The sequence below is a fragment of the Falco rusticolus genome, chromosome 5 (assembly GCF_015220075.1).
Source record: "Falco rusticolus isolate bFalRus1 chromosome 5, bFalRus1.pri, whole genome shotgun sequence".
Classification (NCBI taxonomy): Eukaryota; Metazoa; Chordata; class Aves; order Falconiformes; family Falconidae; genus Falco; species Falco rusticolus.
Genome location: NC_051191.1, coordinates 55,669,591 through 55,688,231, shown reverse-complemented (window position 1 = coordinate 55,688,231; position 18,641 = coordinate 55,669,591). Strand labels below are relative to the sequence as shown.

Genomic DNA, 18,641 nt, shown 5'->3' with positions numbered 1-18,641 from the left:
CTGTTATTAGCCGCAAGGGCAAATATTTGTTTGATGTTTAGAAGTCAAGCGGCTGTGAGCACTGGCTTACACTCTGGCCAGGCTGCCATTAAAGATTTTCCTTTTATAGGCATTCCCAGGTATATTATATAGGGCTACTACTGGCACTTCATAGCAAACCAGCACCGTAACTGATTAACATGGCCCAAAATAACCACAATCATGAATCTCTGTTAAAGCCCCTCCTGTATTACATTGATACAGATTGTTTGCTGTTATACAAACTCTGTGGTTTTATTTGAAAGGCACCGACAAGCGTTCAGAAGGGTGAACCAAGCAGAATTAATTTCCTCCCCAGAGCCAGGTAATACACCCTGCTCCTTAACTGCCCACCGGCCAAGGCATGATGGGCAGTGCTACATAATCCTCACAAACATCCCCTCTGCAGCTCCATAGAAGTAGACTTCATGCCTGCATTCCTAAAAGCTGCTTTTTTTTCCTTTTGAAAGTAGTAGAAAGTAGAAATCAGGAAAAGATTAGAGCCTTTTGCTATGTTTAAGCTCTATTTGGCCTCTTCTTCAACAGCAGATGTTAGACATTTAATTCTTGCACACTGAGATGAGCAAGGGCTGCACAAAACCTGTGCTGACAGAACACTCAGCGTCCACCCTTCATTCACCTCATCCAAGCTGCGTCAAGCCCCAGGAGCGCAGTCTTGATAAAATACACACTGCTTACAGAAGGAAAATTTTCTCAATTTAAGTAAGAAAAGTGCCTGCGACCAGTTCTAGCAAAGGGCAGTAGCCGCCACTACTTCCAGTAGCAGTACCTGGCACAAACTGCCTGGACAGTTTCTCATCTTGCACTTTCCAGCTGGGACCACTGCAGCTGGAAGTCAGCTGCATTCACTGGCAGCTGTGTGGATACAAACATTCAGACAGGAAAACTTGCTGTATTTCTTTTTATTGTAATAGAAAACCCCCCCACAAATCAAAACATCACTTTCTGCCTAAAGACATTATTAACATTTTTAAAATGGCATGGGGGAACCCCAGCAATACAAGACAGAATAGTAAGTGTGGGCAAAAGGGTTTTGTTCCCTTTCAGGAGTTCCATTTCCCTGCCCTCTTGTCAATCAGTTGGCTGAAGTTTGTCACCTATATACATTTACATACACTTCTCAGTCTAGTTTATATTCCTATGAGTACATACAGCTGGGTGGAATGTTGGGGGCACAGTCCTGCAATTTACATATAACCATCTTTGGAGAAAATGGGTTTCCTAAGAGGCCTACAGGGTACAGAGGTGGTTATCCAGTAAGACCAAGCAAACAGGATTCCCTCCTACAGCTTTTTTACCATGAAACACAGAGTAGATCCCAGGCCAGGAGACCCTCTAGGAGGTCCTTGGCTATTGCAAACCATATATGGCCAAGTGAAATTTCACTCAGTGACCTCGAAGCAGCAGCATTATCTCTGTAAAGGGGCTGCTCCGGATGGGAAAAGGCAGATTACAAAATGCATGGGGTGAGTATCTTCCTTTTCCTTCCTGCCTCCTGAGAGGATGTAAAAAGTCCTGAAGTAGGCAGCCCAGCAGAAACCAGGCTCAGGACCTTAAAGTGGTGGACATACAGAGGATATCTTCATTGTGCAAGAGTATGGGGCAGAATCTGTGGCACCGGTGCTTCCACCACAGGCAGCTGTGCCTGAACTGATAGCTTGCTGAAAGACAAGCAACCACAGCTGTGCTGCCTGTAGGTACCAAACTAGCATACCTAGATGTTGGACTGCGCTGTATCAGCTTGAGTATACCTGTTCAGTTGAGGAAGCGCCAAGATCCCTAACATGCTACAGTATTTTGTGGCACAGTCATGTGTATTAAGACAAAAGACCGGTTACTCTTCACAGAATAGGTATGGGAAAAGACTGGAGAGGATATACATACTAAACAGGACAACTAAGCTATGGCTTAGCAGAAAACAAACACTTAGCCAATCCCTCCTCTAGAAGCACCAAAAGGCATTCATAAAAGATTTGTTATAGAATGTCTTCTGCAAACAGGACATTTTGATAGGGAAAGATTGAAAGCTTTTGTATAAACTGATCTGTACTAACTGCTACAGTTGCTTCCAAGTCCAGTCCATCAAACAAAATGCTTAAGGAGAAGTTGATGACACAAGCAGAGAATGACAAGGAAAATAAAAAAAATCTAGTCTGCAAGGGCCACTGCTGTGCACTGAGGGTAGGTAAACACAAACCTGCAGAATGAACCGACGGTACCCTATTTCCACTAGTGCAGTGACTCCACAAGGTGCAGGGCAAGAGGATCTGTCAGAGTGACTAAACTTTAGTTTTCCTCCATTCCATCCCCTCAAAAATATGAACCATTACAGCCCACACTGAGTAACAGCACGAGAAACTTACCAAACTATATTATTCTAGGAGAAAGAGCCCAGCAGAGAAAAGACATCTCCCTTAGGTATGCAGGAAGTTTCCAGTGCAAGAAATTTGAGATACAGGACTGAACTTGCAGCAATACTTTTCACAACAAAGCACTGGACAAAGGGCTATACACGTTTGCATAGATGCTTTTTCAGCAGCATCTGGGATGTGCAATCCCCATTTATAGGGCATCAGCAGTATTCTGGGGTTTGTCCGATGTCTTTCTTGTGTTCCTTCCTAAATATAACTGCTACAAAATTGTTCAGGACAATAATGTATATACATGCATGAAAATAAATCAGTGTGTGCCTATTCTTTCATTACCCTGATCTTTTTCCACCGCAAATAATTGCAAAGCTGTAAGAATCTTAAACTAGAAGATGCAGTATTGATACAATCTAATGTCAGTCTAAGGACAGGACTGCTTCTGCATGTATCCCAGTAAACTCAATTCTTCCATAGAAAAGCTTAATTTTACTCTTCCTCCTTTTCTTTACATTTGGGAAGACCTACCACTTATTTCTCTTACACTTAAGCAGAGCCCTCTCTGTGTTGGGCTTGACTGCTTTGGAAAGGACAGCACTATCAAAGCAAGCTGGAACTCCTACAGCGTCTGCAACTAAATATCAAAGGCAGAATTGGTCCGCCTTACATCATCGTGCAGTTGCCATTTTATTCCTGCCTTCCTGTACTGTAACTCAGGCTTGGTAAGAAAAAAACCAAACCAGCTCTTATGCAAAGGTAAATAGTTAACAGGGTTCTGTCTATCTGCTGATAGACTTACCTGCAAGAAAAGGAAACATTTCACTTCATTTTACTTTCACCTGAAATTGGTTTCTACCATTTCTGCCCATGAGATTCTGTCCTTTCAGTTGGTTCTTTCCTATAACTCTTGGGCCTAACATTATGAGGCTCTGGTAGCCTTCAGTTCCAGCCTCCCTCCCCACACATGGCTAGTCCTATTGAAAGTTTCAGCTTCTCAGTGTGACACTGACACACTGTTCAGCTTGACCACCTTTCCCACACAGCTGTGCTGCTGCAAATATTCTAGTCAGATGAGTTCAGCTTTTCCCCTGAGCAAATAACATAATGTCAATGAAATATGCAGAAGACTAATCCTGGGACACCTTCACTTCCTAGGCTACCAATACCTCCTTTGTCTTTTTGCTACAGACTTCAGCAAATAGCTCCATAATATAGGCAGTGACAGGAGAAAGACGCCAGGCTGCAAGGGATGGCTAGGACATCCCCTTATTTTCTCCAAATTGTGTAATGGGCCCTTGAACACTCATGGAATGAATTCTCACTTACCAGCACAGGAGTTACTTAGAAAGTGTCAGCCTACTCAGGCAAGACAGCCTTTATAAATTAGTATAATACTATTAGAAATTATGGCAATCTTTTTGGTAGCATTGTCATACATGCACCCTGATAAATCCTCTCCCTAGAAATTTTAAAACTTGTAACTTCTGTAGAGTTAATTCTGATGGGAAGTTATAAAATAGAAATCTGGTAGATTCATGTTTAAAAAGGAAGAGGCCTTGTGAGACTGGGCACACTCTGTCACTCCTGTTAGCTCTGTCCATTATGTCTGCTGAAGGTATTTCCTCCGGGTGGCTGGATCTGGATGGAGTCCAGGAGGGGCCTTAAAGCTTGTCCAAAAGGTCTGAAAAGGTAAAGAAATAAACATCTCAAACAGTTTACTTGATGGACAACTTCCCAAATAGCTTACTTGATGAACAACTTTCCCCATTTACTACTGAAGTGCACTCACTTCCTAGACTGCAATCAAACCAACACTGCAGAACCAAATTTGAAGACCAGACTTCCACTAAAAACTAAAGCAAACAAATTTAACCTATTAAAGAGAGTTTACTGTTCAATAACTAAGAATCTTAAACATGATTTTATATAAGCTAGTTCTGAGACCTAACATGCCCAGACTGCTAATGTGGTAATACTGTGTCTGAAACCGGCTTTTAGTAATTCATTCTACTTAAGCGTGCGAATGAAATCCCTGTTATGCAACTGCAATGCTCCATTAAGCACCACACCAATATTAAAGACTGCTAAAAGAATAGCCTCTACTTCCCTTATGAGAGAATGGTTCAACACTCACAGAATGATTTCTGTTGCAATCTGTAGCACCTGGTCTATCTTTCAATATGACTCACTCTGTTACAGACTTTATCTGATTTTGAGATATCTGAAGCAGTAAGAGCCCAGGGTAGAAGATACTCGTCTCACAAATAAGGTGGGTATACCATTATTATGAGAAGTAAGACCTAAATGATGGAACTCAAGATCCACTGGGATCCTCGTTAACTGAGAGTTAAAACCCCCCAAAACCAAAATCCAACCAAACAAAAAGAGTTGAGCTGAACTACCAAGCAGGAATTCTTTCCTCTTTTTCATGTTCTCTTTTTATATCCTAACTTTAAAACTGCAGAGTTAATTTTAAAATTACATCTCCCCCGCCTCTTCACAAGCAAAGCTGACACCTTCACTGCAACTACAGTGCTTAGATTAAGAGAAGGGACCTTTAACAGATACTGGCTTCCCAAGACAAGAAAACTTGCACCATTTTCTGAAACTTTCTAGGCTTGTCTGGTCACATGTAAGACACCAACACAAAGTAACTAGTTTAAGTTAAAGGCAGAAGAACAGCCTTCTCTTGTTTTCTTAGTAATACCAGTGCCAGTCAGCACTTGTTACACAGTGTTGTAACTGTTGAAGTAAAGCAAATAGCACCCTATCCTTAATCTTATGCTAGCTCTGACAGAGCCAGCAGAAACTGGTACTGCAGGCTCTGTCCAATGTTGAAGCTTTAGCATGAAGCAATATGCTATAGAGAGGAGCAGCATGCATACTCACGTGGCAAGAACTTCAGCTGGAAGGTCAGTGATATAGGAAGGGATTTTTCTTCCTGTCAGGAACTGTGCCACTTCATTACTGAAGGTGTTGCAGTTATGTTCAAAGAGGTTGTAAGACTCTCCTCTGTACCACAGGAAAGGAATTGAAACATAAAAAGACAGACTCAGCAATAAATCTAACAAGCAGAAAAACTTAGACCCCTAATGAGGAACATCTCCTTACACTTTTCCTTACAAAGAATTCCAAGGCAAAATACAGACAGCAATTCACCTTCAAATTCAACCGAATCGGAGTGGAAAATGACATCTCTCTGCATCACTGACTTTATACAATGCTTTTTTGGAGGATAAGTGAGGTCAGGTTTCTTCAATTAAAACCACAGAAGGAATAACAAGAAATCACAGGAATTATTGATGTTGACGTATAGCCAGAACACTAAATGCTGTTTCCTGTCCTTGCGTGAAGTAGCCTAGACTCTTTAACAGTCAGTATCTTGCTTTTACTCATCTGAAGGTTGGCAGCTTTATTACAACGCTTCACCTGTGACTTGTGGGGCAAAGCACTATTTACTGCAATATTTCATATAATGCCTTCATTTTCCCTGGTGATTCTCTGAAAGGCATTTCAGGCCATTTTAGGAAAAACAACATTAAAGACTTCCTGGCAGAATGCTTTCCCAGCCTAGCTCAAGACTAGCACATCAGAGGGAGGCCTAGCTGGTGGCTCCTTGTGTACCAATGCATCAGTTCCAGTCTTACATTTGGAGAGCACCAAATAATACAGTAAGCAGACAAAGCTTCGTAAGCAGGATTGGTTTTATAACACCTTCCTTTATTCTGCATCCTTTCCCCTCATGGCTTTTTTTATTACAGTACAAGCTGCCACTTACCGAAACATCGATTCCCCCAAAGAGGAAAGATATTCCAGAAAAATTTCTTCTGTGACTTCAGTGTTTCCCAGGTCAACAACTGAGTCTGGAGGGCCAAGAAGTGTCCCTCCCTGTAAAAATTAACAGCCAAGAGACAATGTTAAATGAACAGACTGAATTCATTTGGAAGACTACTGAATAGAGCTATTGTGGCTTGTCCAGGCGCAAAAGGAGGAACTTTTCATATGTTTGTCAAGCAAAAAGCCCCACTGGCCTCCCCTGTTCTGCACTTGAAAATGAGAAGTAACATACAACCCACATTTCAGCTTGTATACTTGGCTCTTTGTGCTAGAAGTTCTAAGCTATGGCAAAATTCTGCTGCAGAAGAATGGCCCATCAGTTTTGCCTCCCCAAGAATAGAAAGGTTCTGTTGACAAAGCATCATGACTTTTTTAATCTTAAAAAGGATGCCTTGAGTTGCCAAGTCTGCATGGAAAGCCTAATGATACAGAATTAGACAAGGTGTCACTCTGGCAACGCAGCTGCAGAAGGCACCTTGGACAGATAAGACTCTATCAGCAGAAGCAACTCCCAACCTGTATTTAGTTGGGCTTAAATCCACTGTCCTTTTCCCCAGATACCCCAGGCAACGATGGCAAGCAGCCACATCTGGCTGAATTCAGATGCCTTTTGCAGCTTTTCTAGAAGACAGTGACACAAGCAATTCTGATCAAGTTACCATAACACAAAATTATCAGAAAAATAAGTTTAACTTACAGGTGCACAGCTGGAGATTCCTCCGCTGCCATAGAAGAATTCATCCTTGTGGACTATTATGGAGGTGTGCCTGCCACAGAGGACAAAATCCAGGTGAAACAAAGGAAATATTTAACATAGCACATAAATCACTGGTAAATTTAGGTGCTCAAGAACATTGTGAAGTGAATAACTGAAAGAAAAGGCCAACACGTTTCTGTGAATAGGAACAGGATCTGCTGGGACATGAATGGATATGGAAGCAATGATTATCAAGCCTACTGTAACTCTGTAAGCAATTGGGAATGAACAGGCTTAGTTAGGTGCCCAAGCATGAAGGAAGATAGGACAAGAGGGACTTCCACAACAGCAGAAGATCTCCAGCAGCCTCTTTCAGCTAACAGGTTGAGGGTAAAGTCACAGAGGTGGAGAGATGGAGCTAGTCCTGCTACCACATTGACAGAAGCACATGTCTGAGAGACACTGACTGAGAGGGCCAGACAATCACTGGAGATGGATCAATTCAATAGAGAAGAAAATGGATTGACAAGGTGGGTTGGGTTGGTTTTTTTTTACCCTTTTTTAAAAAAAAATCCTCTTAATATGAATTATAGCAAATTGGGGGCTGTTTTGTAACCAAATGTAGCCACTGTTCTTATATGCCAGAAGGCCTGATTCTGTAATACCTTCCTTGCACCTATTCTTTTACATTCAGCCATGACTGCAATTAGAAGACCAAGTGCTTGGGACAAGGACATCCTACCCTTGAAAAAGTATACAAGTGCACTAAAACGCAACTGCTACTACCAACACTTTTTTCATGGGGTCCACTGAGCATTGAATGGAAAAGTTTAACCAGCACCTGACTGTACATCACCTTACTGTCAATCTGTAGTCAGGAACAAAAATTGCCTTGGTTTCTCTTCAGCACCAAAATGTTCTTAAGATCTGAACTATTATATATAAGCTCATATTGAAAATACTTCCCATAGCACAAAGTGTTTAACACACATTATGCAATTTAAATCTAGTCACTTACCAGATGCCATCCAGTTGTTTCCCTGTATGCAGAGAAAAGAAGAGTTATTAGCAATGTATTTTCCAGATTTCAGCCTACTTTCTGTCAGTTACTTAGGAACCATGCTTATTATTTCACCATGACAGTAATACCAAAGATTTTATCCCAGAGCTGCTTCTAAAGAAACAGAATGTCATTCTTTCAAATTAACTACTCCATCCATTTTACTGCTGTACTTTTTTCCTCCTGCATGTAGAGGTGGCAATGCCAACCTATGCCAGTGCTTATGTTCCTTGGGCTTTTGTCTACAGACCAAGAAAAAAAACCCTCTTCCTAAAATTAGAGTCTTCAGTCAGTTCCAGAAGAGCTGAATTTTACACTGATTTCATAACTGCAGGCAGCTAGCCAGCACAGAGTATTCCGTTTTCTTTTTCAGTAACTGATGAGAGATCTGACTTGAATACATGATCTGTGGTGATAGTCTCTATAATCTATTCAATGGTTTCCTCCTTTTCCTCCCTCCTCTGCCCTTAAAAATTAAGCTTAAGTGGGAGTTGGGGGAGAGAAGTACAGTGTTGAAATTTATGCAAGTTATAAAACTGTGTTTTGTAGAACACAGCAGCAAAGCCTTGCTTCAGGCACCACTAAACTGATAGCATCACTGTGCCTTAGAGAAAGTCTTTTCTGAAACGTGTTTCCAGTTCCCCAGAAGTGGGAAACCTAAACCTCCGTGTTCATGGTAGGATCTCAAGACCAGACCTCTCTTCAAAGGGTTCTAGGCTCAATTATTTTATCTGTCATAACCTAAAGGCTTGGTCCCTCTTTGTAAACTTGTAGACAGCGACAGCACGCTATGACAGATACACTACAACTTCATTTTGCCAAACAAGGTGCATAACACCCAGAAAAGTGGATTTAGAACAGAAAAACTTTGCGCATACCAACATTTGGTATTCTCCTGAACCCATGCAGCAGACCAAGTGCTCCTCTGCCATAGCTTCTGCTTGCAGCAGGCTCCTGATCCTTTTAGTCACCCTCCACATATAAGCGCTCTCCCCCAACAGACCACTTCCCACACCACTATCCTTTATATCCAAGTAGCACCTCTTCCAAGATGTTTTGTTGTTACTGTTCAACTTTTGGATACCAGAATGTGATGTGATGATCTGCTAAAGTCATCTGCAGGTTTCCCAGAGCTGTATGAAAGACCACTGCAAACATGATAAAAAGAAGACACCTGAGCATGAAAGGCACCGTTCTAGTAAAAATTTGTTCAGAAAGCACTAATGGATTAATTTTTGCCCAATAGCTTTGCTCTGGTTTGGACACCATCTGCTTGCATCACACCAGCCTCAGGCCTCCCAAAGGTAACCACTGATCTTGATTCCTAAACCCTGGCCATTATGCCTAGATATTATCCTCCTTCTTTAAACACAGCCTCAGAGCCATGGTCTTTTTTTTTTAAAAAAATGTTTTATTCAAATGCTTGTGACATTCAGGCTTTTCCTAGCTATCTTAAGGGCCACTCCCTTAACTGACTTTACCTCAGGATTTGGTTGCATCCCTCATCACACTGTCAGCCTTGCCTCTCCCTAGCAACTATTCCACCAGCCACTCTGCTTGAATTCCCACAGCTTATGGTGCTGAAACTGCACTGTGACTGTTTTTCAAAGGCTGAAATCAGATACTCAGTATAACAGTAATTCATTCCACTCATTAAGAAAATGTTTGGCAAAAATGCAGCTCAGCTCAATTGCATTCCCCTGCTCTTCCCCCACAATTCCCACAGAGCATGCAGAACATTACATACTGGGCCCCAGTTAATGTCATCAGTGGCCTAAAGCTAAACAGTAGTTTGATGGAGCAGTATTTCATCTCTCAGCCTCCAGGATGCTGGCTTCTCTGCTGAAACTTTTGGGGTCATTCTTCTGCTGATTTCCAACTTCTTCTAAGATACCTGGTGCAGTAGCAGTGATGGGGTACATTGTCTCAGTTCCACTTGTCCTGTGGGAAGACTTTCTTTGATTGTCCTTACTTAGATCAGTGCCACAGTATCAATGGCCTACAGGGAGGCAGAGGCATCACCATTCCCTTTCTATAGGCAGAGGGTCTTGGGGTATTTATCCCCTCCTCCTCTGTCAAGGCTGCTTTGGCCTGTGAGTGCCAGGAGTCAATATGCTGCTGTGAAGAAGCCATAGCTGTTCACGAGTTCTTTCTCTTGGTCAAAACCAACTTTCTGACATCATCAGGATTGGGTAAAAAGAGGAACAAAACTGACGAGAATAATCCTTCAAGAATTCTGGGAAAAAGATGTTTATGTATCCAAGTAAGGAATAAACAATCACTACCATATTTTTTCTGCTCGAGACTGAAGCAAAATAGGCAGAGATAGATACCTGCTTCAGACAGGGGCTGTATAAGACTGGAGGCAGGAAAAAGGCTGTTGTGACAATAGAGACATCAGTTGAAGTGAGCGCACACAGTTTTGAAGTAGGTGGATTGATCTGTCACTACTATGGATCACAGCCAGACAGCAAGCATATTCACTGTCAACTCGTTGCACAGAAACGTAGGCATGGAGTAGGATGAAGGCCAAAAGATAGTAGCAATGATGAGAGAAGTGGAGCGGTGTGTTGCAACATCCCAGGAGCATTTGCTGCTCCTTTAATGTGTCCCATCCTGTTGCACACCTCAATCCTCTGGCCCTTGTTCCACACCTTTCCCATCGGAGCTTCTGCCTTGCGCTCTGGAGCTGCTAGAAACCAATGACACTGCAAGCCCATCAGCAACACGCCAGGTAAGGTACAGTGCCCTGCCCCAACTCTAGCAGGGGGCCTGCAATAGGCTCTACCTCTTCACTTTGCACAGTTAGTGTTCCACATATCTGTTAATAAGTTATTACCCATTTGTTCACATTAAATCGCTGTTTTCCACTAGAAACTTGAACTTTATCCCTCAGGGCAGAGAAACAAACCATTTCAAAAGGCAGCATATACTAGAATTGTATCTGCCCTTTTGCATCCTAAATGGAAAAAAACCCAAACATCTTAATATTCACTTTCACACACATTTCCCGCAAACAATGATGAAAGGCTTTCCACAAAGTTGCCACTTTGCACCTAGATTCTGCATGCAGGTGAAAGTTAGAGCAGGTGCTGACAATGTCACAGGTGCTGCCAGGAACCTGCTTATGCAATTACAACACCTACTTGAAAAGATCATTGCAGCAAAGGCTACTACACGTTGGGCTGCTCTAGCATGACTGCAGCCAGCAGCTAAAGAGAGGTGACTCTCCCCTATTCAACGCTTTTGAGACCACGTCTGGGGTGCTGTGTCCACTTTTGGATCCCCTAGTGCAAAAGACACTGACATACTGAGCTGGAGCACTTGCTGTAGTGAAGAGTGTCTGAGAGAACTGATCTGCTCAGCCTCAAGAAGAGAAGGCCAAGAGTCTTTATCACTGTCTACAACTACCCGTTAGGGTATGGAAGGAAAAGGAGCCTTGTTCTACTCAGAGGTGCACAGTGGAAGGTGACAGGTGCTAGCTGGAAAATGGGAAATCCCCAATCCAGTAAGAGGAGAGAAAAAAAAGTTACCATGAAGGTGATCAAACACTGGAGCAGGGGTCCAGAAAGCATATGGGCTTTGCAACCTTGGAGATACTCAGAACTCAGCTGCCCAGGGCCCTGAAGAATCTGCTCTCACTGGATCTACCTTGAGCAGGACCTCCAGAGGTCCCTTTCCACCAATGCAGTTCTCTGTATGAAAAAAACCTAAACAAAATTCAGGAAAGGGACTTTGCATTAGACTGCAGTCCAATCCTGGGGGACTCCTCTCTGGCTGCTACACATGAATTCTGTAGCAAACAACAGGCAGTAACTGCCAGGGCAGTAACAGAACATCTCTTGCCAAGTGGAGCTGCCTATCTTCACAACGCAGGTCTGTCTGAGGCTGCTCAGCTAGGTCAGTTTGTGCCAAGCACTGGTTTGATGATCTTAACAGGGCTGCTGACCTGCTGTTTTTGCTTGGCCCCTATAAAACATTAACCAGGCTGGCATTGTGGAAAACACATGCCAGATCTGCAGCACTGATGACAGTAAGGCATCCGTGGTAGCTCTCCAGCCTGCTGCAGACAAAATAAAATCCCCTTCTGCCACTGGTGGACTGTGCTTGGTTAGAAGCAGTGTGAGCCTCTCCAATGACAACACTGCTGGGGAATCCCATGCCTAAGAAACCTGCCATTATTGGCCACATATGCATCACCCAGAGACATATAAGACCAAGAACTTTTGGTATGCTGCTGCTGTTTCCCATGCTGCACAGCTGGCTGTTGTCATCTCAACTCCGAACTGACTGACAGAGGAGTAAGTCAATGGCCACCAGCTTTTGAGGAACGTGGGCAGCTTCCCTTTCCTGCTGCTCAGCAAGAATCTCAGTGTTGTTATCTGTTGCATCATCTAAGAGGTTCTGTATAGACCTTCATGGACACCATCTTCCTGCTGAAGTTTTGCCTCTGTTGGTGTTCCTCCTATATGACTCTTCGTGACCTTCTCTCAAACTCAGACATTGCACAGAACAGGTGACAGCCCACAATCACTGCCACTCCTGAACAAGCTCACATAAAGCAACTGGGGCAGCCTGCACTAAGGAGTTACATCTTGCCTTCTGTTGGACATTGTCCACTATATACAAAATATGTTGCTCGCAGCTTCTGAAGGCCTGATACACACACCAGTCCCAACAGTATGATCAAGCAAGGATCAGCACTGCTCTGTTTCCACAGCCAGCTGCCCAAGTGACAGCATGAACACAGTATTGCTGTAGTGGTGCTATGGCACAAATTGTATCCAGGCCTTGCAGTGACGCTTTTCAATAAAGCTGCCTCTGGCAGCACTGTCCAGCTTAAAAAAATAGAGGGTCAAGTTTGCCAGGGAGCCTCCCCAAATAATCCTACAGTGCAATAGAGTTTATATCCTGTAGTCAATTGAGTGGTCTAGAAGAAGGGATTGCAAATACCATCTGGGATACTGACTGACATCACCATATTTCATGCTTTTCCACTCCTTACCGCAACACTCCAAACTCCCATGGCATGCTGCAATGTGGACAGGCCTATACACTGGTACTGCCACCAAACCCAATACATTTACTCATAATCTGAGGCTGTCTATTATATAGAAAAGTCTAATTCCCCAGTCATTTCCATTTGAGCTGCAAAAGCCTTTAAATTGTAAGCATTACCCTTTACTCAATACCTACGGCAAAGATAACCCAGATGATGCACATGCATAGAACGCAAAGCAGGAACATGCTGGTGGAACGATGCTCTTTTGGGAATCTACTGTCCATCCAGGCGAAACAGAGAAACAGCAAGATGCCTAAAGAGTTTTAATATTCCAAGGGATAGAGTGCTGTTGAACAAGAGAGGGTGTTGCCAATTTAGATGTACACACTTAATCATACAACAATTAGCGCCCATGGTCAAGTTACCAGGCATCAGCTGTCCCACCGTAATTGCCTGTGTGCAAGCTCAGCCTGAAGCATGAGGCTATTCAGCTTAATTTGTCTGCTTCCACCATGACCTAATGCAAAGCAAGCTACCTTGTGTTTGTCCCAGACCATGAACATGGGTGTGAAAGTTACTGTGATATATCTGTGAGTTTAGGGTGATGGCTTGTCAGTCTTTGGAAACCTGGTCACATACAGATCAGGTGATCTTTCGATCTTTCAGTCTTCCACCCCCGCCACCCCCACTTGCTGAGGGGTACTTATATGGATCTGTTCTGAAAATACTCACTAGAACTCAGGAGAAGATGCCAATTCAGCATAGATCTGTGTGCTTAAGCATCTCTAAGATACAAATTGTTTGAACGAGGCAGAGTATCACCTGGCAAGCAAACAAGTTTTTTTATTTGCTGTTATTTTTCTTTAAAACATTCATAGCTCAAATATTTTCACACTGCTTACATGAGCTAAAAACCTATGAGAAAAATACAATGTTCAAATGCAGTAAACAATTGCAGGACCCTCAGCTTAGTCACAGGAATGTGGAGAATGAAGTAGTGAGATTTGTTTGTTGTACAACTGATTCAGGAGACTATCATTGTTAGGATATGAGGGTATTTTGAAAGATGCAAGCAATCCCATACAATTCTGGAATACAATCAAACAGGATTACTTCCATGCTTGGATTTATCTGGAAGGCCAAGCAGAAGGAAGATTAGATGCTCGCCAATCTATTTCACTGACACAGTTAATTTGTTAATCTTGAGGGCCATGCGATGTAGTTTATTCCTGTGCATTTTAAATATCAAGTGAAAGTGGTGTTTGTATATTAATCCAAATTATTAGACTGAAAGGAAGAAAATTTCTGAGACATGAAGGAACTATATAAGGAGGCGGGTACTTAGTTTACCCCATTCAGAACTCAGGGAATCCATCCCTCAGCACAAGAACAACACCTGTTCCTGAGCTGTAAAGAAAGAATAAGCAGCTTAGTATTTTTAACAACATATCTATGCTCTGCAATGGATATGTCAGGCCCAGAAGACCGTAAAACACCACAAAAAAGTAACAAACTGGTCTCCTGTGGAAATGGAAGCAATACAATTCAGTCAACCAGTGTGGTATTTCTAGCAGTGCATTGCTTTGCACATTGTTGTAATTTCCTTAGGCTAATTATCAAGATTCCTGCCCTTTTTGAATTGAAAAATATCTTAATTAGTCAAGCACTTCCTCCTATATGCTACCCAGGGTGCACAACAAGCAAAAAAACTAACGGAGAGGGAGAAGTCTGCTTCAGTTCCCTTCTCCTTGAGGTGCCTAGAAAGACCAAGAAGTAGGCTGGATTGGGGAAAGGTAATGCACTTGATTTTCATGAAATCCCTAGCAAATGCTCTGGAGCAAAGCTGATGGAATCTCACACTGGAGCAATTCAAAACTCTTCAGAGTGAGTGGAGGAGAGGCACAGTAATGAGCTGGGTCTGGGAAAAAAGGAACAAAGAAGGTGGTACCTCCTTTTAGCAGTTACCTTTTGCTCTGATGCTTTCTGGGCTGTTAAGTCCCTACAGCTGAACGCACCACTTAAAAATTTCAACTGACACATACTCCTAGTCAACTCACCATTCATTTATACTACACTGAGCCAAAGCTGATGTGGTAAATGAAGCGCCTGTCCATTCTGTGAGTCACATAAGCAATAACCTCAGTTACAGGACAGAAGAACTTTGAGAGCTCCGAGACATCTTTCTTTAAGCCCATGATGCAACAGGATTTTAACCTTCCTTAAAAGATTTCTCTGCCTTTGGACATCTACTTCAAAATCAGCACTGCAAGCTGAACTATTCTGTTTTCCTCCCCACCCTCCACAGAATCAGGTGGATTGTTTTCTGTCTTGAAAACAGAAATCTCACAGCATTCAGGTTAACATTTGTTATTAGATCGTGTAGTTGGACAAATTGTAGTCTCATAAACTGAGAACAGGGGAGAGGGAGAACATTACCTGTAGAGAAGATGCATATAGAGCAACAGCACACAAAAATTAAACACACCACTTCTGATATCAAAGCCAATTGAATCACAATATTTGGTCACATATACTTTAGAATAGAAATATTAATTGAAAAGTTACAGGAAACTCACAGGAAAGTAAGAACAACAAAAGCAGGCTGAGTAGAAAAAGAGTAAACTTGCCAAGAAAAGTGAAGATGGGCCTATGGGGCATGACTAAGTCACTCTAAGGCCTGCTATGAACAGTGCTGTATAGCTCTGCCTTCCAGGTTCACCATTCTATGATGATGGAGAACCGATAATGAAAAAGGTGGGATAACATTTAGTAGTGAGAGCTGATCCTTGAATGCCATACTGACATAACCCTTAATGCCTCTGGATCCTATTAGCACCACTGAAGACACCATGTGGTGATGCTCTTGCATGGTCAGACCCATACGAAGGGATTCATCCCTCTCTGGCAGGGTGATCTGAGCTTATTTTTGAGCATGCTAGGAATAGATTTTAGCACAATCAACTAACATATTTGTTTCTTCTTTCTAGAACACATGTGCTTCCAATACAGGTGATGTTAGAGAATTATCACTCAAAGCAAAAGCATTGTTTCAATCAAACTTGGTGTCTATGAAAGAATACGGTAAGTAGAAATGACAAATGTTTAGTCATCTAAGAAATCCTTTCCTCTTCAATTTCTGTGACTTTCCCTGGTGGCATACAGTTTATAAACATCACTGACAAAAAAAAAAAAAAAAGAAAAATAGCTATTGACCACCTGAAAGCTGATGTACAGAGAAGTAGCAACACTTTTCTTTGTTCTTCAAGAAAGAAAAGGTGTGTACATGAGGGAAGAGGAGTATTCTCTCCATCACTTTGCTCTCAGGGATGTTTCTAAAATAATCTGGAGGTATGACAGAGCTGACTAATCACACAGAAGAGACTTGAAGGAAAAAAGGAGCAAACAATTATTTGTTTTATGGACAATCCAGTCACCGGACCCACATAATCCCAAATATTCTGCAGTCTGCATTGTCACTGTGACCACACAGGCCTAGTTGGCCCTGTTCCATGAACACGTCTGAACTCAGCTAGTTACCAGGCAGTACTAGCAAGCAACATTTCCCACACTACCAAGAGATGGGTTCAGATTTTTAAGTTTTTCCTTCCATTACTTGGACTCCTAGAAATTCAGCACCAAATCATATCACATGCACAAAGTTTTTAAGTTGTTGTTTGGATAGCATAAAAAGCACTAAAACCGAAGTCATTCACTAAGTGTTTTTATGTGCAAATTCAGAAAGCTACAAGGACCCAAGATTAACTTTGTGGGTAAGGAGAGCTAAAAAGCCTTGATCTATGTGAAGACTGGCATAAAGATACACATAGTGACAACCTGTTTCTGTACAAGTCTTTGCTCGGACCAACACTTTGAAATAAAACTGGTTAAAATCTGCTCTCCTCAAACACAGGGAAAATCATGTACACATGTAATCCATATGCAAAGGTTTATAACTCTTAGCATAAGGTAAAACATGACTGCTACAAACAGATGAAAAGTTACTTCCCTGAGGGCTACAACAGAAGCAACTCTGACCACACACAAAGTTTTTGAGGTTATCCAGTGCAGGAAACACACTCAAAGTTGGTGTTGCTGGCTGGCTGGCTAACAGAGCACATCACATACAATCTTTGGAATATTTTCTTCTAAACTTGGCAAGCCTATAATTGATGTGTATGAAACCTCATGCTAAGAATTATTTGGACCTTCATTTTAAGCTCTCAGGAAAGCACAGCAACTCCTTGTGGGACAGATGAGCAAAGCGAATGCCAACAAACTGTAAAACAAGATGACATGAAGCAATCTGTTCAGTCACCGAGCCTGTTGAGAAGTCTCTTTTCACACGGACTGCTGGCCTGCACGTAACTGGCATAAACCACTCTCTCCTCACGTTCCTAATCCATTCTCCCAAAACTTCAAGCAAAAGCTAAGGTTCCTTTACACCCCTGGTCCGAGGTTCTGTTGGACGCACACACATCTTTGATAAGACACAACAAACTTCACAGATCCCCTGGAGCGAGAAGGTGGCCACTCACACACCACAACCTGCGCCGACCTGGGCCTCAGCGCAGCCTCACCACAACATGGAGCCCCTTGAACTCCACAACCCTGTCAGCAGCAGGCGGCCTTCTCCAGCTCAGCCTTCCTGCCAGGGCATCAAGCAGCCAGGGCGCCAGGAACTGTGCTTTCCGTCGCTTCAGGGGCTAAGTAATACTTTTAATTAGCCTTCAGTAAACGATGCCAACGAAGCGGCAAAGAACGGGAGGAGGCTGTATGGATCCCGTTCACCTGGAGCCACCTGACTGACAAGGGAGGCCGGGAAGCTGCGGCTAAGGAAGCCCCACGTCGTCCCCACGCACCGGGCCGCGGGCCAGGCCCGCACGGACCCGCACGCCGCCGCCGCAGCCCGGTGCCCGCAGCCGCCGAGCGCTGCCCGCGCCCTCAGGGAGCCCTTCCCCGGCGGGCCGCTCCCTCGGGAGCGCCGCACCGGGCGGGGAAAAGCCACCCCCGGGGCCCATTTCCGCGCCGTTCCCCGGCGCAGCGCGGCGAGGCTGGGCAGTGGCGGGGGCACACGGGTCCCCGGAGGAGGCGGCGGCGGGAGGGCCGGGCCGGGCCCCGCGCGGAGGCGGGGCGGTGCCGGTGTCCCCGGCGTGCTCTTACCCAGCATGAGGGGGCTGAGGCGCCGGGCCATGCCCTTGGACAGGTCGTAGACATAGAGCTTCACAGGGTGCAGGGCCAGCGGCTCCTCCATAGGGGTGCGGGCACGGCCGCCGGACGGCACCCGGAGCCCTGACAGACACCCGCCGCCCGGCCGGGCGCCGGGAAGCGGAGGAGAAGGGGAAAGAGCGGCCCCGGTGCCGGTCCCGCCGCCGCTCCCGGGTGCGGCGGCACCAGCCGTGAGGTGACAGGCGGAACAGAAGGGGCGACGCTGGCTCCGCGCATGCGCAACAGTCGCCGACCGGCCCGGCTGCTCTGTCACTGCGCCGTTATGCAGCGCGGCGATTCCGGCCTGGGGCCTTAAGGGCGGAGCTAGAGGCGGCGGGTGGGGACGGGGAGCCCCCCTGCCATTGGCTGAAGCTCGGTGCCTCTTCCGGCTTGCGAACCGGAGCCACACGCAAGGCGGGGAGAGCTCCCGCCTTC

The 18,641-nt window shown here is 44.1% G+C and overlaps 1 protein-coding gene across 1 annotated transcript; it reads right to left on the bottom strand.

The window, feature by feature from the left end:
- Positions 1-925: 925 nt before the first annotated feature.
- DESI1 (desumoylating isopeptidase 1) lies at positions 926-18,511 on the bottom strand. Its single transcript, XM_037388388.1, has 6 exons — positions 18,162-18,511; positions 7,958-7,979; positions 6,940-7,009; positions 6,184-6,293; positions 5,295-5,417; positions 926-4,086 (listed from the first exon to the last, which is right to left on the bottom strand). The coding sequence occupies exons 1-6, from the start codon at positions 18,250-18,252 to the stop codon at positions 3,993-3,995; spliced, it is 510 nt and encodes a 169-aa protein (XP_037244285.1). The 5' UTR covers positions 18,253-18,511; the 3' UTR covers positions 926-3,992.
- Between the last annotated feature and the right edge of the window lie 130 nt (positions 18,512-18,641).